Genomic DNA, 22,945 nt, shown 5'->3' with positions numbered 1-22,945 from the left:
TGTATTTATTTCAATATTTATTCATGTGTCTATTAATTTATGTATTCATTTCAATATTTTTTTTTTCTGTGTGTATTTATTTATTTATGTATTTATAATTTTGGCATGGACTATCTTCCATATAACACTGATGTACATAACCTTGACTGCTTAAACAGATTCCTAATAAAACATGGTTTTGGGGTTACGGAAATAAGTATTTGCATAATTTATTTACCAGTCTAGTTATGATGGAGCTGAATGGGTACAGTGGGGAAAAAAAAAACAAAAACCAAAAAAACTATAGTCTTCTGCAATCAGAAAATCAGTCAAGTCTGTCTCCATGGTTGCTCAGTCGACTGCGCTGGGAAACCTCCAAAGCTGGCCTAGCTTCGTCTACGCAAACCATGACGTCAGACGCAGACTCGCGACTGCAACGCAGACTTTTTTGGAGTAACGCGAACGCAGCCAGAAACTGCGTGGCTGGAAGGAACGCAGTCAAAGCTTCTTCCGTCTCATATGTAAGAACCAATAATTTTGCATTAACGAGAATATAGGCGTGTCCTTCAAGAGGTAAAGCGTTGTGATTGGTTTGAATTAGACTGGTTTTTAAACTGGCTTCTGCTTTCCGGCTTGGCTTGGCTTGTCTTGTTTTGTGTTGGTGTAACTGTCAGCTTTTCATAAGATAAGGTAAGACGAGAGAAAAAACAAAAACTAATAGTGAATATTATTTAAAATGTTTAAAAGATAGGGCTCAGTCTAGATACATGTATTTTTTGTATGCCTACTTTTCATGTTTTACAATTATTAAAATCGTGTGACACAATTATTAGGTAGTATTTTTTTTTTTCACGCACACTTTGACATACTGTTTAGTGCAATTTGTGGTAAATTAATTTATGAATGTGATGGACATGTTTTTAGCTCGTTGTAATTTGTTTTAGCGCACCATGTTAAGTTCGGGACTAATATATAGCATTGCATGATTTAGCAGTATGTCTCTGACAATATCCCTACAGTAAACTTGGAGATGTTTGTTGGGCACAGTAACTATTGGTACAAAACACAACTACCATCAGAATTTACACAGTACGGTATTTCAGATTTCATATAGTCATTTGAACTCAACTGTAGGCTTCAGTGTGTGTACTGCAACATAACAAACCGTAAAGTTACTGCATCCAAATACAGAGTCTTAGTTTATTATTACAGTGTACTTACACGTATGCTAGTGCTGCAGCTGCATTACACATTTTCCTTGTAGGATGCTTTTGGAAAAGTAATTATAATAATACAGATGTTTTGTTAAATTCTTTATGCAGTGCTCATGTATTGCACTATAGTAATCTCTTCATTTGTGTTCAGTGCCTCATCAAAAAGGGTTTGCACTCAAAATAAATACACCCCCCTCCCTTTATTAAATAAAGGGGAACAGTACTGTGGCAGGATAGTGCTCGCTGTGGCCCCTGATGTTAGTAGCAGGAAAGAGACTCGAGACAAGAAGCTGCAGTTTAAGTGCTTATGCACACGTTTAGTACAGGAATAGAACAATAAATAAACATGGCCAACATAAAACGTTCAAACAAACCAATAGAGGCAGGCAGGCAGATTTTGTCTCGCTGTATACAGATGGCCACTCCCCAATTAGCACTCAATTACCTAATTGTTGAATGGCCCCATCTGTGATTGTTGGAAGGGGCAGAGTTAACCCCATCCCTGCCACCTACACTTCTGCCCTGCTACAAATACAAACTGGTGTTATGTTTGTATCTAGCCTATATATGCTATTTGTATTGCGTCAGAAATGAATATATTGTGTCTTGTTTTATTTATAGTGCTGTATGTTGTGGTCCTGAGATTTGGTGGAGCAGTACTCTGAGCAATGTCACATAGGAGTTCAGGTACGCCTTTGAAAGGATTCAGTTAAATAAATGTTAGTTCAATGTTAAGCAGTGGGAGAGAAACGTCGAAACCACTGATACCAGCCCAGGGAACTGAATAAGTCTTTGTATTCAAGTACAACCAGTGAAGTGTATCAGCAGTGTTTTTTTTTTTCAAATTTGTAATGTAGGTCTTGTGAAGATTAATGAGTTTAAATTGTGTTACAGGCTTTTAGATTAAAGCTGTGGAGGGAGTTAAGTAAGAAGTTGTTTAAGAATGTGTATTTTTGTGTCATAAAAAGCATGTGTCTTTTTCTGTCTGCAGGTAGAGAAGAGCAGGTAAGTTAAGACTGAATCACCTGAAGGTATAATTTGGTAGCATAAATAGACTATATTAATTTCCTGTTGTTACTTTCCAACAAAGTAGCAGAAATCAGACTGAAATGTTGGATGTAACTAAAGTTGAACTGCCTTAAAAATTACTTATTTTCAAGTATGGAAATCACTCTTTTTTTCTTTTTTTTTTTTTTTAAAGCTTGTGTTAAATGAGCTGCCATTTTGATACTGTGATTAAATGTTCTTGATTGTATCACGGGGATACTTTGAGACAAAATCTTTGGAAACTCAGATTTCTAAAGGAATACAACTCTATGCAAATTGTATATGCCATTTGGACTTTTAAAACTGAACATCCTGACTGGACAGTAAATACTGCTTTCCATCACCCAGTACAATGAGCCCATTATGGTTCTCAATAGGGATCAGTAACTTGATGCTTGACAGTGTCAGATCAGGGGAGCACAAAAAGAGCACAGGGAGGGGGGAGAGATGCAGTGAAAAGAAAGTATTTGAAAGAACTGAATTGTGGTATTGGGTTAGAGTATTAGGAGAGAACGCTTTGCAGTTACTGGACAGGCAGGGTCTTCTGTTTATCTCTTAGTCTTCTAAGCAAAGGGCAGAAAGAAAGGCAATGGACAGCAGAGTGCAACACAGGGACAAAACATATGTGTATCTGTGGACTTGCAGGCAGTTCCAGGTATGTTATTACACAGGCTGATGTGTCGGTGTTGTACTACATGTTCGTATAGCCATGTTTACTCTAATACAGACTAAAAGAAAGGAGTGTATCTCTTGCTAGGAGTGAACTGTACTGTATTAACATTTCTAGGTTATAGCTCAGGATAGCAAAGACCTTGAGGGCATGCTACTGGGATAATACCAGGAAATAATGTTTAGCATATTAGAACACCACTCTTTTACACCCTGAGGCTTTCATTAGTACAGTACTAATGTAATGTATGGTGAGTTAGCAGTACCGGTATTAAAATTTGGAACTGTAGTGTTTTTTATTGTGTAGCAGGAGCAAGCCGATTGGGAAGGAATAAACCGACTACTTCAGCATCATGGCTTCAAACCCATTCAGCTTGCAGACCCTATGGAGAACAAAAACCTATCAGGTAATAAAAGACTTGTGTTTTAATTCAGACTGAATTTTTTGCACAAAAGATATTTCCTAATATTTGATCAAAAGCACAGAAGTAGACAGAATAACACAAATTCTACACTATAGCTGTAACGATTGCCTGCTGATCCTGGTGGGAGAATTATAAAGGTCTTCTGCAGATACATGGACGATATTTTAGACTAGATGCAGAATTTTGAATTTTTAAATAATCACAGATAAATTGTGAAAATAAATATATTCAGCTAAAGAAAGCTGACATTGGGAAAGACACAAACAAAATCAGAAAGAGAATATTACTGCAATTAAGTTATTATTATTATTATTTTTTTTTTAAGTTGCTTATTAGGAAGAAGCTTAACTATTGTGTCTGCTCACTTCACTGGCTAGTCTTTGTTATTTTGCCATGCTATTGCATATCACTATTGTTTGTTAGTGTTTTTCATCTGCTGTGTTACTATGGTGCACTCCAAAGCTTTGTGGCTTTTTTTTTCTACTGTTCTCTAGTAACCAACCCTATTCTCCACCTCTACCAATTCCCAAAGGAAGCTGGAACACCTGTCTGATACTGGGCTTCAATGTCAAATGTAAATCTTACATGTTTCTTAGAGAACAGTGTATTTATCCCTGTGTAATGTACACATTGCACTGTCTTGCAGATGTGGTTCTCCTGGATAAAAAGTCTGCTGCAGAAATTAAACTTATACTAAAGTCTTTGGTAAAAGATACTGAGCGAAGACAGGCATTGATCCAGGAGCTAATTCAGTCTAATAACCAGCTAAAGTAAGTCCTATTGTCTTTTCTTTTCTCCTCCCCTAGTGACTGAAAAAGTACAGTAAGCCTTGTAAATAATTATTGCAGCAGCTTAAAATATAATTCTGAGTTATAGAAATCACATAACAGGATACAGAACTGGTAATGCATTAAATCTGAATTACTTTTAGATTGTTCTTAGTACAGCATATCTGTGCATTTAACATTGTTTTTGTAATTTAAACAGAGGAACCGTTGTCTTATTTTAAACAGGGATGAGGTGCAGCAGCAGCAGGCTCGAGCTGCTCGTCAGTCACAGCGTGCTTCTGACCTGGAGAAAATCCTGGATGGTGTCAAGACCAAGATTCAAGACCTGGAGGATGACTATATTTCGAAGGCCGCTCAGCAGCAGAAGCAGATGAAGCAGCTACAGATGGATAAAAGGGACTCGCAGGTATTAGAGCACTGAAAGTTTAGTACAGCACAGGGTAGGGATATAGAGTCCCTCCACAAACATTCCTAACCATTCCTCCTGTCAGTAAGTGCGGTGGACTGTTTTTAAATCTTGATGATAAAATCGTTGCTTTATTTAGAAAGGAATGCAATAAGGCAACCCAACCATACTTTGACCCGGTAGGAGTCCTGCAATGTGTTAAAACAATCCTTGCTTTGTCTGTCAGTGAATGTTAATACAATGGGATTTACAAACACAAGCCATTTCTTTTAAATGTTCTTTCCTTGTTTTTTTTATTTTGTTTTTTTTTTCTTGAAGAAACGCTACCGTCTTCTGGAGCAGAAAGTAGGTGATGAGAAAGAGATTATTTCTCAGCTGCAGAAGAGGCTAGAGTGTGTTGTAAATGAAGAAGAAAAACGCACAACCAGGCAAAACAAAGTCTTTCAGCAGTTTTGCAAGAGAGGAGCCAAAGAAAGCTCTGTGCTTGATCAACAGTAAGTAATTAAAATGCAAATGAACAACTGAGAATATTCCAATTAATGACAATGAAAACTATCCAGCGTATGATGGAAAGGTTAGTGGTGGGGATAGTGTACAGCTAAGTATGGTTTTCTTGTTTTTTGCATTTTTTTAAGGCTTCTGGATGTGATTGATGCCTATGAAACTAAGATCCAACATCTGCAGACAGAGCTAAGGTACAGCAGATTTTATCAGTTTCATTAGTTTACATTCAAATTATTGTAATTCTTACGACAGAATAATACAGTACTGCACTGTAGATGTTGTAGGTTAACTAACATAATACCGTTTTCATGTACTACAGGAAATACAAAGGAGATACTGATGAGAGTTCCCAGGAGGAATTACCCGTTAGAAGAAAAAGACAAGACAAAAATGAAATACTAGATGCAACTCCAAATTACAAAGCACTTCTCAAGGTACACAAGGAAATCATTTTTTTTTATTTGAAAGAAATTGTATTTGTTTTTATTTCTCATTGTCTCCGATTGCATGTAGACTCAAATCAGTGTTAGGTGTGTAATGTATTTTTACAATGTATTCATTCAGAATATGGTACACTTCCTGGATAAACGCATACCTGTATTTTGAAGACGGAGAAGCACTTCATAATGGGAAATCACAATCTCTGTTTCCAGGGTTATCAAGAAAGTGCATACACTAGGTTGGAGTTGACATTGCCCATCACAACCTCATGCATGCACAGTGCGAACTGGTGGAGGTGACCCTATACAAATTCCTTCACCTCCACTCATGACATTGTAACTAACAGCTTTCTCCCTATTTTGCAGTCCTACCAAGACCAGCTTAAGGAATCCAAAGCCCAGAAGGAACAGATGAGGCAAGAACATATGAAACTAAAACAGGAGCTAGAATCAAGGTAACAGATGGAAATACAGTGGAGTTTTGTGTTTAGAGTTGGCTTTTTTTTTCTTTTCTAACATCTTAGAAAAAGACTCCACAGAATGTGCAGAGCTGGTTTATTGTTGTTGTTCCTCACCTGCAGGCCTACAGCAAAGGAGCTGAAGTCATGCAAACAGCAGTTGAAGAAGATGGACAGAATTATCCAGCAGAGTAACATCAAGTAAGAAGGAATTTAGTTCTAATTGAATTATACCCCGCTGCGGTTGGTTTTTGTCTAGAGAACAGCTTATCTATAATCTGTGGGGACATGGAGATGTCGGTGTTTGCCACACTTACATTTTCATATGTTCATTCATTGTACATGTACTGATGCAGCAGCTTTACAGCCATGGCAAGCGATTCGCTTGTAGAGGGCTATCCATGATACAATGGTAGGTAATGGATATATTGTGTGTTTTTAGCATTATAATTTATCATCCAACAAATTCTTGCCTTTTTTTTTCTTCCCCGTTTAAGGTCAGCAGAGCATGTCAATAGTGAAAACAATGAAGATGCAGACTGCACAGAGGTTGAGCATATAGACTGCTTGCGTGCTAACATCTGCAGGAGATTTTTAAAGGTAAATGAGTGTAGCTGAAAAGGGTGTAGAACATACCAAATCTACAAAGAAATGCAGGAACTTTATAGAATGCTTTAATGTTCTTGTGATTTTTATTTTTAATTTGTTTTTTAATACTGCATATGTTAGAGATATTTTACTATTTGGGCTGGTTTCAATGCCTAATGGTACCTTTGGTAAAATAGCACAAGATTATTAGGATCTGTGAAACCAGTCAACATAATTATACATTAAAGTACAATTGGAGTATTATATTTATACAAATGTGCATAGAACTTAATTCTTTTAGCTCAAAACATATTTTTCATCTGCCTTTTTAGAGCATTTGCAAGGAACTGAACGTCCAGGATTTAAATGACCTGGTCCCAGCTGCAAGAGTGAGGTCTAAACAAGCAGAAGCCAATCCTAAACTTGTGAAGGTAAAACTTTTTAATCTCTATGAAGGATCTCTCCTTGAATTGCATGTTCACTTTTAGAGCAAAAGGTTTAATTAGAAATGACCACAGAAGCTAGCAGATAAGAAAAGAAATAAAGGGACCATTTGAAGGATAGATTTGACTATAAACATGATAAACACAAGCACTGCATACTATGTATATTCTTATGAGCTTAACATGCAGCCTACAGCACTCAGTATTCCCAGGTGGTCTCCCATCCACGTACTAACCAAGCCCAACATTGCTTTGCTTAAGCATTTTACGGTAAGTTCGATTTGAAGAGCTTTTTGCCGTCGGATACGTTGCCCAGGGGTCACTACGAGGAAGTAGCTCTTCTTGACCCCCACTGCATACTTAGACAATAGTACAGAATGTTAGCAGATCAGTTCACAAACCACTTTGTTCATTTCTTTTTAACTGTCTGAGCTGCTGCAGATGTCTACCTAACATAATTTTAAAAAATGTTCTTGTTCTTAACTTTTTTCTTTTTGTTTTATATTGCGTAGGTTTTGAGTGCTATAAAAACAGTTGTAAGTAATCAGAGAGCCCCACTGTTACAGTCCCACTCTGACGCTGTCGAGGAACAAGGATATGAACTTCTTCTTCCTACAATAGAAATGTGGGCTGAGCAGTTGGTATCTTTAAAGGTAATTGTATTTCTGTATTTTGCATGGGTACAACTTTAAGGGTTTGGGGATTATTTAACAGTGACCAACACATATAAGAGTTAGCTGTGGTTGTCCACACACCGGATGTAAAACGGAGGGTTTATTTGTGACATAATTTAACACTATCTGGTATACAATGCATTATGCAAGTACGAAGGCTTCCCATTTCTATATTTTATTACAATACTTTAATATGAGGGATTTAGTACGTCCTTTTCAGAATCCCAACAATAAGTCTACTAAAAAAAAATGACAGCTGTATGGTTCATAATTTAGGTGGTGATTGAATGTATTTCACAAAATACATTTTGGCACACTTTGGAATATGTTAGTGTTTTGTTTTTAACACAGTGTTGTTTTATCCTCCCAAGGATCTGCAGTGTGTTCTGAAGAAGTTATTGCTCAGACTGGTTCCCTGGCATTCTTTTGGCACACACGACCCAAGCAGTGTAGTACGGGTAGAACATTTGCTCTTGATGGTTGACGTTCTGTTGAAAGAAACGGAAACCAAAGACAAGGTGACAGATTTGTTGATTAAATAACGACTAATAAACAGGTTCACTTTGAAGCCAGTTTTAAGGATGGAATTAATAATAATAATAATAAATATTATATTCTGTTATATTGTGTCTCTTTATAGGAAGTCAAAAAGCCCTCCCAGCAAACCCTGCAAGCAATAGTATCCCACTTTCAGAAGCTGTTTGATGTGAACTCCATCAATGGAGTTTACCCCCGGATGAGTGAAGTGTATAGCAAACTGGGAGAAATGACAAATGCAATGAGAAATCTCAGAGAGCTCTTGGGACTGGGTAAACGATACTAAGTTCAGAAAGTAACACGAAGGCTGGTTTCAAATCTAAATTCTAGCCTTGCTTTAGACACGTTATTGATGTTGCTTAATTGCACTGTATCACTACTATATGTATGGCTGTTGTATGACTTTTATGTCTTTCAGGCTTATTGTAAAATCAACTTGCATGGTAAAACACAATCAGGTCGATTTCAATCAAAATCATGCTTTTACCAGTTTATTAACAAGAGTATTTAGATCACATAAAATAAAGCTGTTCCCTTTCTTGTATGTACTCAAGTTTGTCTAGTTAAGAGATCCTACATAAGAGTTTATTACAGAACATCTTACAATACTTTTATTTAACAAGATTATCTTTGCCTACCCAGATGACTCCACTCCTCCCAGTGCGTTGGTAAATATGGTGGGCAAACTGTGCTGTTCAATAAATGATGGCACAAGCCAGCAAGTACAGCAGCTGCTGGGCACCCAGGACATTGAGAGGTAACTATCACGCCTTACTAATACAAAAACAGCATGCAACTGTGTCAGATTGATTGTTTGAAAGATATTTTTTTAGTGCTTGTAACAGTCTGTTTTTATAGTATCATCAGCAGGTTGGAAGAACATGAGGAGTTTTTTCCAGCATTTCAAGCCCTTATCCAGGAGTTACTTCAGATTCTAGGTAACAGATATAATTCGGTAAACAATACCTCTTGTAAGGGCACCATGGAATATATAATCTAATATTAAGCTCTGGGGAAATAAAATTGTTTAGATTGTAACAACTGAAGCTTGAATTCAATTGTGTTTTTGTCACTCTACCATCCCAATAAGCATGTAATATCAAATGGGCCTGTGCTTGTTTTCATCAGTGGTACCGTTTGTGTCACTGCACATGTTGTGCTGAGAGTAGGTTATGTCCCTAAATAAACAGATGTATTACTTCAAAGTCATAATACAGAAAATATGTTTTTATTCTACAGATGTCAACCATCTGGATGATGTTCTGCCAACAGTCTGTTCACTAAAGCTTTATAGCTATATATATAGATATCATTATATATATATATATATATATATAACCTTAGTTTTATTATGGTGCTAAAACTAAAAATGTATATATATTTTTTAGTACTGTGTGACTGATATAGCAAGTTTATTTTTGTGGAATGTTTATTGTTCGTTTGAATTACTTCATTACTCAATTAAATGGATAATGCATTTACTTCTGTGTTTGAATTATCTGACTGCTGTGCATTTTCTTTTTTTTTTTTTTTAAACAGACCCTGAACAATATGGCTCAATGGCTTGGCAATGGGATTAAATGTCTCAGAGCATAGTAAAAATGATGCACAAAATTCAGACATATTCAAGATATTTAATATAAATTTATTATTTTTTTACAGGGACATACTGCAACACTTTGCATCCTTTTCACCACTTATATACAAGTAGAACATGGCCAAATAATACTTTATACATCACAGGTTCAAAAAGACACATGACAAAAAGAACTGGTGTTCCTAAACTAGCTTGGCAAAAAACAGCTTTAACATGGTTACACATGTGGGTGCCCATGGTCTTTCACCAAAATGTAACCAGCGTTTCCTTGAATAGTTTTAAGCTGCAAGCAGCTGAAGGTAAAGCAGCCCATATAAATACATTTGACACAAGCAGGCTGTGCTGACAAAGTTGTAAATTTAAAAAAAGTGACCCCCCCCCCCCCCCCACTCCCAATGTTTGATTCTTTGACATACGATATGAATACAAAACAAACATTTACAAAAAAAACCCCAAAAAACTGCTGAAACATTGCAAGTACCAGGAAAATCCATGTTAAAGGTTAATATTGGGGCTTAAAAACAACAACTGTTTACAGTAACGCTTTAAGGTAATCCTGACTAGCAATTCAATTTTAGCATGGGCTGTACTATTACACTCATTTTTAAAAAAATTTGTTGGAGGTGATAAATTTAAAATGTACAAAAAAAGTAGGACTTGGGTATTTTATCAGAATCCTTAAATTTAGATTCATACAGTACATTTGATGATATACAAAAATAACCATATACTAGACACCAACAGTGAACCATTAGTGCCACTGATCTTAATGTGCATTTTTATATGCATCTTTCCTGAAAGGATTCATCCAGATTAGATTTTTTTTTGTGGAAATGTACTGCAGTCAAAAAAAAAAGCTGTCCAAATCAATGAAGGCCTTGCAGAGATATGTGGGCACAAGCAGCGGCTCTTAGCTTTTTTGCAGTCCGTCCATAGACAGCTCATACCTGCAAAAGAAGAAATGTAAAATGTTTGAGCATTTGCTGCTTGCAGAGCCTACAGTTTTTTTTTCTCCTGTTTCTGGGAAATAAGTGATGTGGGCCATTTCTGACATGCAGATTCATGCACTAGAGAAAAATATAATTAACAAAAATATTACTCACCACTGAGTAAATCCCTGGATCAAATCCTGTTGAGAAAGGTCAACCAAGACCTGAAAGCAAAAAAAAAAAAAAAAAAGTCCTTGAAAGTCCTTAGCAGTTTAAAAAACAAACATCCCATCCACTCATTCTGCATTGGTGGCAAATGGATTATATTTGAGGGATGAGTTGTGCTGAGAGTAGGTTATGTCCCTAAATAAACAGATGTATTACTTCAAAGTCATAATACAGAAAATATGTTTTTATTCTACAGATGTCAACCATCTGGATGATGTTCTGCCAACAGTCTGTTCACTAAAGCTTTTAGCTGAATAAGAAGCAATATATATATATATATATATATATATATATATATATATATATATATATATATATATATATATTATATCCCCACACACACACTTTTAACCTTAGTTTTATTATGGTGCTAAAACTAAAAATGTATATATATTTTTTAGTACTGTGTGACTGATATAGCAAGTTTATTTTTGTGGAATGTTTTTTATTGTTCGTTTGAATTACTTCATTACTCAATTAAATGGATAATGCATTTACTTCTGTGTTTGAATTCTATCTGACTGCTGTGCATTTTTTTTTTTAAACAGACCCTGAACAATGTGGCTCAATGGCTTGGCAATGGGATTAAATGTCTCAGAGCATAGTAAAAATGATGCACAAAATTCAGACATATTCAAGATATTTAATATAAATGTATTATTTTACAGGGACATATTGCAACACTTTGCATCCTTTTCACCACTTATATACAAGTAGAACATGGCCAAATAATACTTTATACATCACAGGTTCAAAAAGACACATGACAAAAAGAACTGGTGTTCCTAAACTAGCTTGGCAAAAAACAGCTTTAACATGGTTACACATGTGGGTGCCCATGGTCTTTCACCAAAATGTAACCAGCGTTTCCTTGAATAGTTTTAAGCTGCAAGCAGCTGAAGGTAAAGCAGCCCATGTAAATACATTTGACACAAGCAGGCTGTGCTGACAAAGTTGTAAATTTAAAAGTGACCTAAATCTGTGGGGTTAATGATTAACTGATGTCCCACCCTTAGTAGCTTGTCATTTCAGGGGTACTGCTCTTGTGAAAATCATTTACATATTTGAAGACAAAAGGACGATCTATTTCACGCATCTCAAGGGGTGCGAGTCAGGTTAATGGGGAATAAATGTCCCACACACCAACAAAGTCACTGTCTGAATGTTTCAGGAGACTGGGCAGAGGTATTAAAACATGTGATTTATACCAACACATGCACTTTTTTTTTTTTTTTTTTTTTTTTTTTTTTTTTTAAAGTGGGTCTTATAACCATTTGGCTTATTATTATTATTATTATTAAATCTTACCTTCCCAAGTTCTTTTCTTTCACGTGAAGTGAATGGCTGCTTGTGCTTTACTGCAATATCTAGCTTTCTCCGCTGGGCTTCTTCAAGAGGTACAGAGTATTCGAACCTTAAGAATGAAGAGAGGTATTTATGAAATTGAATGCACCTGTCCGGTCCAAAAAAATAGTACAGCTTGCTTTTATGAATGAATATTGAAAGTAGTAATTAGAATTCCCTGTATGGGTAGTTATGTTGGAAGGATGTAATAAACTGCACACGTAGCCCCGACGTTGTCGGCTTTATTACTTTTCATTAAGCTGAAGGAGCCCTCTGGACAGGGAGTTCACACTGCATGTTTGTTTTTGTGTTTCCTTCTCTCTCTTCCACTTATGAATGCCGAGATGGTTTCACGTTACAGCTGTTCCCTGTTCTTGGCTGCTATTGATTTGTTGGTCCTGCCTTAAATTAGGAGTGGTTTACTCTAGATTCATTTTCAGAGATAGAGGGCCTCACGCACTAAATGGTAAGTTACCTGAAATACACAGTGGTAAGAGAAACGAAAGTCGTGTCCACTCTACCTCGCTAATATAATATGCACAAGGCGAGTGAAATGATTAATTTGCCAGTCACTATAGCAGGCGAAATGTTGCATGCATTACACACTTTTAGTATATGGGCACTCCAAAGGACATGTAGTCCGGCTCTCACTTTGTCAGAACGACAGCTACCTCTTCAGTAGGATGAGGGGAGGCAGCCCGGATTTACACAGATTTTTGGTTTTCAGGGCCAAAATAATTCAGTTCAATTCATGCGTTAAAAGAGCACAACTGTCTCTTGACCATTTCGGCAGTACAGTGTCATAATAGAAAAAATAAAGTACATAATGGGATTCTATACAGCACTGTCTATTCCTACATTGCATCTTGCACTGAGAAAGCAACACAGTTTGGAATCAGAATAAAGGAAATTACTATGTAATACAGTTCATGTGCAGTCATCTTTTGGTAAGTTGCACTTTCAGAATCAGCACAGTATTACAAAACTTAATATATCGCCCTCTTAATCCACAAAACCAACAAAATACATCCTATGTAGCCTATATTTTCCATTTTATTTTCTGCTCTGTTTATATTGTGATTCAGACAGACACCGCCTGGTTTCAATAAGCGGTAAAACTTAACATGCCAAGACACTTAGAAAAGTTAGCAGCTTTAAGTAAATCTGTTTTTTTTTGTATCCCTCCCTCGCAGCATTAGGGGGAGAATTTGAATACATTTCCATGGATTACCATTATTAATTGTATGTAAATGACTCGCACGCTGTATCTTTTTCCACGAGATTCGTTTCGCGTGCAGACATTTGCTGCTGGTTAGTGAATATAGCAGGTGTACAAAGCACACAGTAATGGGCTCACTGCATAGGAAACTGGTTACTGCTGGTTGGTGCAGGAGGCCAATAGATTTTTTTTCTCCGATAAAAGGCTGTATAATACTGATACGACCAGGTAACGCAGAAATGTGAGGTTGTCCGTTTCACAGGGCCACAACACCAACCTAGGAGGACATTGGCTACAGATATCTTCAAATAAATACATAAATTCAGCCAATAAAGATACATATTACAATAGTTTCCACAAGTGTGTTTTTAAATGTTTTTACTATTTAAACGGATGATATTATTGCTTGATACACAGTGCTTGTAAACATGACCTATTTCTTAACTAATATGCAAGCTTTTTATCAACAGCTACTTAGTCAGTAAACACAGAAAGACTATTTTTGTTCCTTACTTCTCATCAAACAGAGGGTGGACACACTTCTTTTTCACAGTTGTTTTTTTCCTTGAGGCCCAGCTCCTTTCTGGAAACAAATAGATCCTGACATATGGATCAGATCCACCCTGGGAGGCAGCTATTAAATTCCTGCATATGAATATGGAAAAAAAATTAACACAAAACACACACTATATATACAGTGCCTTGCAAAAGTATTCAGACCATTGACCAATTCTCTGAATTACAAACAGTACACTGAAATTTTGTTCTGTTTGATTTTTTTTTTTTTTTTTTTTTTTTTTTTTAACAAACTGTGAATCAATTATTGTAAGGTGACATTGGTTTTATGTTGGGAAATATTTAAGAAAAATAAAAAACTGAAATATCTTGCTTGCATAAGTATTCACCCCCACACATTAATATTTGGTAGAGCCATCTTTCACTGCAATAACAGCTTTAAGTCTTTTTGGGTAAGTATATACCAGCTTTGCACACAGTGCCGAAATGATTTTGGCCCATTCTTCTTGGCAGATTTGCTCCAGGTTGTTCAGGTTGGTTGGACGATGCTTGTGGACCGCAATTTTCAAATAGTGCCACAGATTCTCAATGGGATTGAGATCAGGACTTTGACTGGGCCACTGTAGGACATTCACCTTTTTGTTCTTGAGCCACTCCAGTGTTGCTTTGGCCTTGTGCTTGGGATCATTGTCCTGCTGAAAGGTGAATTTCCTCCCAAGCTTCAGTTTTTTAGCGGACTGAAGCAAATTCTCTTGCAGTATTTTCCTGTATTTTGCTCCATCCATTCTTCCTTCAATTTTAACAAGATGCCCAGTCCCTGCTGATGAGAAGCATCCCCACAGCATGATGCTGCCACCACCATACTTCACTGTAGGGATGGTGTGTCTTGAGGCATGGGCAGTGTTAGGTTTGCGCCACACATAGCTTGATCTCATCTGACCACAAAACCTTTTCCCCCACATAGCAGCTGGATCACTCTCATGCTTTCTGGCAAACTCCAGACGTGCTTTCAAATGGTAATGAGTAACTGCTTCTTTCTTGCCACCCTCCCATACAGGCCAGTGTTATGCAGAGCTCTTGATATGGTTGACTGGTGCACCATTACTCCACTCCCAGCCACTGAACTCTGTAGCTCCTTCAAAGCGATTGTTGGCCTCTCTGTGGCTTCTCACAAGTCTCCTTTTTGTTTGAGTCCTGAGTTTTGAGGGACGGTCTTTTGGGTGGTGTGATCCAGCTTCTACTTCCTGATTATTGATCCAACTGTTCTCACTGGGATATCCAAACACTTGGATATTATTTTGTACCCTTTCCCTAATCTATGCATTTGTATTACTTTATCTCTAACTTCTGTAGAATGCTCTTTGGTCTTAATTTTCCTTCAGATTCACAGCCTTACCAATGATCCTTCAATAGTGGGGTTTTTATCCAGAAAATGTGACAGCAACTTTAATGGTTCACAAGTGGAGGCCAATGGTAAGGTAATTGTGTCCTCGTTAAGGCAATTTCTTTCATCTGTGCAAACTGGGAGCTTCCGCAGCACAGGGGTTGAATACTTATGCAAGCAAGATATTTCAGTTTTTTATTTTTCTTAAATACTTCCAACATAAAACCAATGTTACCTTACAATAATTGATTCCGAGTTTCAGTGTTTAAAAATAAAATACCAAACAGAACAAAATTTCAATGTACCATTTGTAATTCAGTAATATGAGAGAACTGGTCATGAGTCTGAATACTTTTGCAAGGCACTGTATATATATATATATATATATATATATATATATATATGAAAACAAAATAATTATGCATGTCTGTGTTTGTTGTAACATTGTTTTGTGAAATCGGTAAAAGGCTTAGCTGTCTGATTCGTAGCTAGGTTTTGTTTGTTTTACTTTGCATGTGGATAACACTGCGAAGGAGCGCCTTTAAAAACAAACACACAGGTACCATCCTGTTTACAGCATCAAAGGTCCCCGGAAAGTACAATCTCTACTGTAAATTTTAAAACAGGACAAAAGTGTTAGCAACAGTTCAAGCATTGGCCAGCATGCTAAAATGGTAAAACTTCATACAAAAAGGCAGACAACTCCAGTAAGAGGCACAAACAAAATATCCTTAGTCCAGCCCTGTTTAACATAAGAATGTTTACAAATGAGGAGGCCATTCGGCCAATCTTGCTCGTTTGGTTGTTAGTAGCTTATTGATCCCAGAATCTCATCAAGCAGCTTCTTGAAGGATCCCAGGGTGTCAGCTTCAACAACATTACTGGGGAGTTTATTCCAGACCCTCACGATTCTCTGTGTGAAAAAGTGCCTCCTATTTTCTGTTCTGAATGCCCCTTTGTCTAATCTCCATTTGTGACCCCTGGTCCTTGTTTCTTTTTTCAGGTTGAAAAAGTCCCTTGGGTCAACATTGTCAATACCTTTTAGAATTTTGAATGCTTGAATAAGGTTGCCGCGTAGTCTTCTTTGTTCAAGACTGAACAGATTCAATTCTTTTAGCCTGTCTGCATATGACATGCCTTTTAAGCCTGGAATAATTCTGGTCGCTCTTCTTTGCACTCTTTCTAGAGCAGCAATATCTTTTTTATAGCGAGGTGACCAGAACTGAACATAGTATTCAAGATGAGGTCTTACTAATGCATTGTACAGTTTTAACATTACTTCCCTTGATTTAAATTCAACACTTTTCACAATGTATCCGAGCATCTTGTTAGCCTTTTTTATAGCTTCCCCACATTGCCTAGATGAAGACATTTCTGAGTCAACAAAAACTCCTAGGTCTTTTTCATCGATTCCTTCTCCAATTTCAGTATCTCCCATATGATATTTATAATGTACATTTTTATTTCCTGCGTGCAGTACCTTACACTTTTCTCTATTAAATGTCATTTGCCATGTGTCTGCCCAGTTCTGAATCTTGTCTAGATCATTTTGAATGACCTTTGCTGCTGCAACAGTGTTTGCCACTCCTCCTATTTGTGTCGTCTGCAAATGTAGATTAGGAATAGCAGAGGACCTAATACTGATCCCTGTGGTACACCGCTGGTTACCACACTCCATTCTGAGGTTTTTCCTCTAATCAGTACTTTCTGTTTTCTACATGTTAACCACTCCCTAATCCATGTACATGTGTTTCCTTGAATCCCAACTGCGTTCAGTTTGAGAATTAATCTTTTGTGTGGGACTTTGTCAAAAGCTTTCTGGAAATCTAAATAAACCATGTCATATGCTTTGCAATTATCCATTATCGATGTTGCATGGGACAGTCCACTAAAATCCAACATGTTTTACAGCAGAAGTCAGAAGATTCCTGCGGTTCTTGGATTTTATTTTACACTTAAGGCAAAATGTATTTTAAGAACTAATAATTCTGAAAAGCACAGAGTGAAAACTAACCAGATTTTAAAAAAAGATACAAAAAATGTAGATGAAGGATAAAACAAACAAGTTACCTGCAAGAATTAACAAGCACAGTCAGACTCTTCCTTTGGGGTACGTAACGCACAGTCACCTGTATCTCTCCCAGACTGCCAGCCTGGTAGTTTGTTCCACTAAGAAAACATGCAAATTCACATTTAAATTTCTGTCGAGCAATGGAAGAATTTCATTATAGGTTCCTACAGTTCACATCTTTACAGAACATTCCAAGAAGGTCTCAGCAATCATGCACCGTTAACAGGACACAAATGAAGCTAATCAATACCTGTTCACTTACAGTACATGCATTTCCCTAGAAGTGGGTGCATTATTTGAAAACAAAATGCTGGGTTTGTCAGTCCACCTTAAGAGTGCCAGGTTTAAGCCCCAGATCTCTTTGAATGAAAGGGACATGTCTCATCAAGCCTGCATTCCTTTTAAAAGGATTGGATTTCAATCACTACAGCACTATTCATTCAGCCTTAATCCACAACATACAATCTGAGGCGTTATTTGAATACACGGATTTCATTTTCAGCCACTCAAGGTAAAAAGCTCTTGGCAAATTCTATAAACCAATAGGAAGGAAAAGAAAACAACAACTCACTTTGGAAATGGAATCTGGTCTTCTGTGAGGTCAAAACGGGAAGAACAAATGGACATGTCAATACTCCGAGTATCGAATCTTGTGCGTTGTCGTGACACAGAGGATGTCCTTGTGATTGGCGTTGCTGGCGCCATAGGCTTTGATTCCCTGTTGGAAGCGGGTCTGGGATTGCAGTGGCTGCTGCTCTCTCTCTCCAGTTTATCCTCGGAAAGGGCACCGTTTTGTCTTTTAGCTGGGTGAGTTTGGTGTGCTGGGGGAGTAGGGTGTACTGGGTGTACTGGGTGTGCAGTTGGTGAAGACGATTCATTTCTACTGCTTCTCTTATTTTTGACTGACAATGGAGCTTTCTTTAAGGCGTTAAGGCCAGTGTAGACAATATCCGGGTCTGGATCCTTCACTGCGAGGACCTGCAGAGAACAATCTAATATTGTAATTGTTATATTGGGTAGAGGAAGTATGTGATACTAAAATCACACCAACAGGATAGAGTCCAAAATATACCAGTATCCCCCCCCCCCCCCCCCCCCATAACACACTGTAAAATCGGGCAACCCCGAGTGCTTTACTCAGTTTGATTATGAACTGTACAGTATACTCAATGCAAATTTAAAATGTCCACGCAAATTGAGCAACCCAGACCAAATCGTCCCCAGGAAATAGTCTTCATTAATAACCAGCAACAGAGCAGAAATAATGCAAAAGTGGGTCATCTTAAGCTGTGTTCTGAGATCTGTGGTAAAGAACGCCTATATTATGGACAAACTGATGTACAAAAAACCTATAACAAAACATACTTTGAGGAGCAATTAACTGGAAACCAATAACCACAACCAGGTCTTTATGATTAGGATAAACTCAAAACCTGTTTTCAAATGACCAATGAGGCAGCCACCATATGCTCATCCCCCAGTAGCGTTGACAGTTGGACAGCAGGGAGTGCCAATTGTTCACTGGTACAGAAGGAGCTGAAATCAGACTGCCTACCCTCAGCATGGCTTTCATCTTGATCATGCTGCTGGGTCCAGCGTGCTCCAGCTGGAAGCGCTGGTCCATGGTCATTTCCGCAGCAGTCAGCAAGCGCTTGAGGGGGAGTGACAAGACACCCAGGGCACATTTCCTGTCATCGTCTTTAATCTGGTAAACAGATAGTACAGAAACTTATGAAAGAAAAACATTAGTGTTACAAAAACGTATTTGTACGTTATAAAAGGGAAACTACAGGGTTGGCTTAATCGCAAGCACCTGCACCCTGTTCTAAAATCAATAACCGCTGCCACCTGGATTGTTATTTTTGTGCCATAGCTAGTCACTTCTTGGCTCAATAGGTGGAGTATATAAATTATGAACTTTTTGGAAAGCACTTTGTCAAGCCTGTATCAGGTGGTCTCTTAAAAGAAGGGTCCACAACTTATGAATTTTCCATTTGTCTCTGACATGCTTTCCTGCAATTATGTACGTCTTACATAAACTGTAAAAGCCAGATGATGTAATGTGAACAAAGTATGTAATTTAAATAATGCATTTACAAAACAAATTATTTTGTGAAAGTAATGAATGCTTGCCTGTCTCTGGTCACACAAAATGTTTTAAATCCTTTGCAAATTTCAATGCCTGTGATGCCTTTCAGGTACGTGTTGATTCATTGCATCCTGAAACCAATGCCAGCATAAGCAGAAGATCTTTCTCTATTACCGCGCATATTGTTTTCATAAGCATGGCTTGAATTTTAGTGATTATTTTCCTTTTAACGGTTTGCCTTTAAGTCTTAAGCTGCTACATCCTAATTATGAGAATATTCTGTTAAATTAGCAGGAAAGAACACCACAACACGAAACACACATTGGAAGTTACCTAGTTCCCAGGCAAGTGTGAGAACAAAATGAAAAATAGGCAAATGAAATGAAAGTAGAATCTGGGGGGAAGTGAATCATGTCATTGCTTGCTCTTGAGTTTTAATAATGGTGGTGAAACAGAATCAGAAGGTCAATCAGAACATCAAGGTAAAAAGCAGCAACTTTGTTTACCAATTAACAGTTTAAAATATTGAATCGGCTCAAAACACGGTCACGTGAACAAAAGTAAAAACTTCAAGCCCCAGATCTTTGTTTCAAAATGCTGTATCTGTCTTTCTAGTGCCAAATTTCTCAGCAGTTTTTTCTGGCATTCACTGTCTTTACAGGATTAATAACTTTAATTCTGTCATCTAGGGAGGACCTTTTGTTTCTCATGTTTTTGCTCTTCCTTTACAAGAAATTGCTGTTGTTTTATTGATTACACATAAAAAGGCTGCTAAAATAGTTACCGTATTCCTTTGAATTTAGGATGTACCATTTAAAAACATATTTCTTATAACAATAGCCCTGTGTAAGGGTGCTTAATACAGGTACGAGTCCGTTGCTGGGTAAGAGAATTGTGGTCGCGTTAGACAGGTGGTCGCTTAACAGTTAAATAAAAGTGAAAATATCATTGGGAAGAATTTAAAGTGGTCACTTAGACCAGGTGGCCGCATGGGCAGATTTGACTCTGTATATTTACAAAGTCGAGCAAGTATATCATTTTGTCAATTGCATATTCCTGGAATTCCAGGTGACTCTCTAAATCAAAGAATATGAAATGAGTAACCAAATACCTCTATTGTAAGACACTGAGAGTGAACATTTTTGATGAAGAAAGTAAAGGACTCCTCCCACACTGGATCTTTGGTTGAATGGGAGACCTGGAATAAGAAAATTGGTTGGGCATTACCATTATTACAGGATAACACGTAAGCCATTGCATGCATGGCTGAAATGCTGCGATCAACTTAAACACGAAAAGGCAAATCCATAAAGGATTAATTATTTTAAAAAACATACATCAGGGGGTTCGGTAGGAACTAAAAACTTTAGCACAGAAATGTTGTGTAACTAACTTCAGGAAACATGGAATGTATTTATTTTAGTTAAAATAATCCTGTCTTTAAATCCTGAAAGAGTTTCAAGGAGTATGTTGAATATGTTCAGTACCTTGCTTTTCTGCAATTCTTGGTCTATGGAAAATTCCACATGTGCTGATGGCTCTCCATTGCTCTTCTTTGACTAGGATGAAGAAACAAACCGAGATAAGGTGTGGTATATGCTGGCCCCAAACTAATACAGTTTGTTGGTTCAGGCCCAGACGACCAGATCAAACAACCCAAAATCATTGGAGACCATTTAGGGAGTTATTGCTCTCCTTTGGCCTATTGCACTTGGTGTGGAAAAAGGCATTGCTGGTTCAGAGCAACAGGCTTACTACTACACTGAGAACATGCTTGTTTGTGTGTTTTCAGAAAACACACAATGTAACAAGTTCTTTACCACAGCTTGGCAAGCAGAGACACGCATTACAACCTATTCTCCCCATGAAGGTGGTGAATATTTTAATAAAATGAGACAGGAGAGAAACTTTCATTTTACAATATACAGTGCAACATAAAAAGGCACCCAATTAGATACACAGTGTTGTTTGACGGTTTGTTATGTTAGCTTTATGGGTTATGTGTCTTCCAAAAATCTAATACAGTAGCTTTAATCCTGAACTTCAGGGCATCCAAGGAAAGCGATCAGTTAAGGACTTGATAAGACAAAACAGATTTTCAATTGAAGACAATTCAAAACCACTTCATACAATTTTAGTGTCTCCTTACATCTAGGAGGCCCTAAAATAAGCAAGCAAGCAAGCAAGCATGGGTCTCTTCAGAAGCTGGGACTGTACTGGGCAAGCAAAAGAAACTGAAGCTTGTAAGGACTTCATTACCACTCTCTTGTCTCTCTCTTTCTCTCTGTTTAGGCCAACACCTCTCCTTGCTCTGGGGTGTATTTACAAAGCAGTCAGACAGGTATCGCAAGAAAAGCAGGGCTCCAATTACAAGCAGAGTACATATTAGCAATGACTCTACAGGGTGAGCGAAGGGAGCTGGAGAACTCAGACAGCCCTGCTACTGACAAGCTGGGAACAACCCTGTCCTAGAATAGTTTAATTAGGCTATGCCAGTTTGGTCTAGTACATGCCAGATATCCTAATCTGTTTTATAAATGATTACTATTTGAATACTAGTCAACAAATGAGTTCCTTACCTTAAGGTACTTGGGATTTTTATTCTTCTTCAATCCATATTCATTGTTGCTGTATTCAAAGTGATTTCTCTGTGAGCAGATAAAATAGACAAGTAAAAACATTAATACACTGTACAAAAACAAGATCACATTTAAAAAAAAACTGCACTCTGAATATTAACTTACAGGTAGGTTGTAGGCACTGTCCAAATACACAACCAGCATCGCACATGAAAAACAGTGGTTATTCTACAAGAGAATAAAAAACATGGTCTTAATTCATAAATGTTAGTTAAACCACCAACTGTTTTTGACAGCTAAGATTTACAGACCTGTTGATGTTGATATTTCCAAGAGTTTGCAGAGTTTTAGCTTAAGTTAAGAAAATGTCCTAATTCACTCCAATTAAAGGCTGTTTTATTGGCTTGGTATAATAACTACAGTAAGAACCTTAAACCAACTTGAAATAAAAGTAAAAAGTATTACACCAAGACACAGTTTGGACCACCAGTGAGGGATAAAAATATCCAACACAAGAGATAATTTAAGTTTACCGGTTCAAGTCAGCAATACAGAAAGCATGCAGGTGAAGTCAGTTTACAGCAGTATGTTGTACAGTACTGTACGTGGCTCCTACCTCCACCAATTTGTCCGGGTCTACCAGTAAAGAAAGCCACTCCAGCTTCAAGTGCACCTTCCCTCTCTCTATGTCACTCAGTGGGAACCACTGTAGAAATGTGAATATAGAAATACATTATAAGGGACAACTTCCTAGTCTGTTGATGATCTAACTTGTCTTGATGTCATTAAACCTCATTTAAAGAATGAGGGATCTGCC

The 22,945-nt window shown here is 37.4% G+C and overlaps 2 protein-coding genes across 5 annotated transcripts in view; one reads left to right on the top strand and one right to left on the bottom strand.

The window, feature by feature from the left end:
* The first annotated feature begins 593 nt into the window (after positions 1 to 593).
* cep70 (centrosomal protein 70) lies at positions 594 to 11,894 on the top strand. Its single transcript, XM_041263917.1, has 19 exons — positions 594 to 669; positions 1,815 to 1,880; positions 2,185 to 2,198; positions 3,217 to 3,316; positions 3,981 to 4,104; positions 4,348 to 4,528; positions 4,847 to 5,022; positions 5,164 to 5,223; positions 5,352 to 5,466; positions 5,839 to 5,927; positions 6,054 to 6,131; positions 6,428 to 6,530; positions 6,851 to 6,949; positions 7,474 to 7,614; positions 8,007 to 8,153; positions 8,276 to 8,444; positions 8,815 to 8,929; positions 9,031 to 9,110; positions 11,123 to 11,894. The coding sequence occupies exons 2-19, from the start codon at positions 1,862 to 1,864 to the stop codon at positions 11,182 to 11,184; spliced, it is 1,872 nt and encodes a 623-aa protein (XP_041119851.1). The 5' UTR covers positions 594 to 669; positions 1,815 to 1,861; the 3' UTR covers positions 11,185 to 11,894.
* Positions 9,804 to 22,945, bottom strand: part of LOC121323118 (extended synaptotagmin-3-like) — a 26,588-nt gene continuing 13,446 nt past the window's right edge. For all 4 annotated transcript variants that reach the window (XM_041263912.1, XM_041263916.1, XM_041263914.1 and 1 more), the window contains 12 exons: positions 22,745 to 22,834; positions 22,294 to 22,356; positions 22,129 to 22,197; positions 21,037 to 21,108; positions 20,661 to 20,747; positions 19,016 to 19,165; positions 18,032 to 18,438; positions 17,460 to 17,558; positions 14,003 to 14,134; positions 12,235 to 12,340; positions 10,873 to 10,922; positions 9,804 to 10,716 (listed from right to left, as the gene is read on the bottom strand). In XM_041263912.1, coding sequence (XP_041119846.1) covers positions 10,680 to 10,716; positions 10,873 to 10,922; positions 12,235 to 12,340; positions 14,003 to 14,134; positions 17,460 to 17,558; positions 18,032 to 18,438; positions 19,016 to 19,165; positions 20,661 to 20,747; positions 21,037 to 21,108; positions 22,129 to 22,197; positions 22,294 to 22,356; positions 22,745 to 22,834 — 1,362 coding nt within the window. In that variant the 3' untranslated portion in view covers positions 9,804 to 10,679. The remainder of the gene's footprint in view (positions 10,717 to 10,872; positions 10,923 to 12,234; positions 12,341 to 14,002; positions 14,135 to 17,459; positions 17,559 to 18,031; positions 18,439 to 19,015; positions 19,166 to 20,660; positions 20,748 to 21,036; positions 21,109 to 22,128; positions 22,198 to 22,293; positions 22,357 to 22,744; positions 22,835 to 22,945) is intronic.

Source organism: Polyodon spathula, chromosome 11, assembly GCF_017654505.1.
Source record: "Polyodon spathula isolate WHYD16114869_AA chromosome 11, ASM1765450v1, whole genome shotgun sequence".
NCBI lineage: Eukaryota > Metazoa > Chordata > Actinopteri > Acipenseriformes > Polyodontidae > Polyodon > Polyodon spathula.
Note: the sequence above shows the minus strand (reverse complement) of the source record. Positions and strands in the feature narration are given on the sequence as shown.

Bases quoted from the DNA above. Each gene is read 5' to 3' on its own strand.
- cep70 (XM_041263917.1), top strand. The intron at 5,467-5,838 runs GTACACAAGGAA...CCTATTTTGCAG, and splicing joins ATTACAAAGCACTTCTCAAG to TCCTACCAAGACCAGCTTAA. The intron at 8,930-9,030 runs GTAACTATCACG...CTGTTTTTATAG, and splicing joins GGCACCCAGGACATTGAGAG to TATCATCAGCAGGTTGGAAG.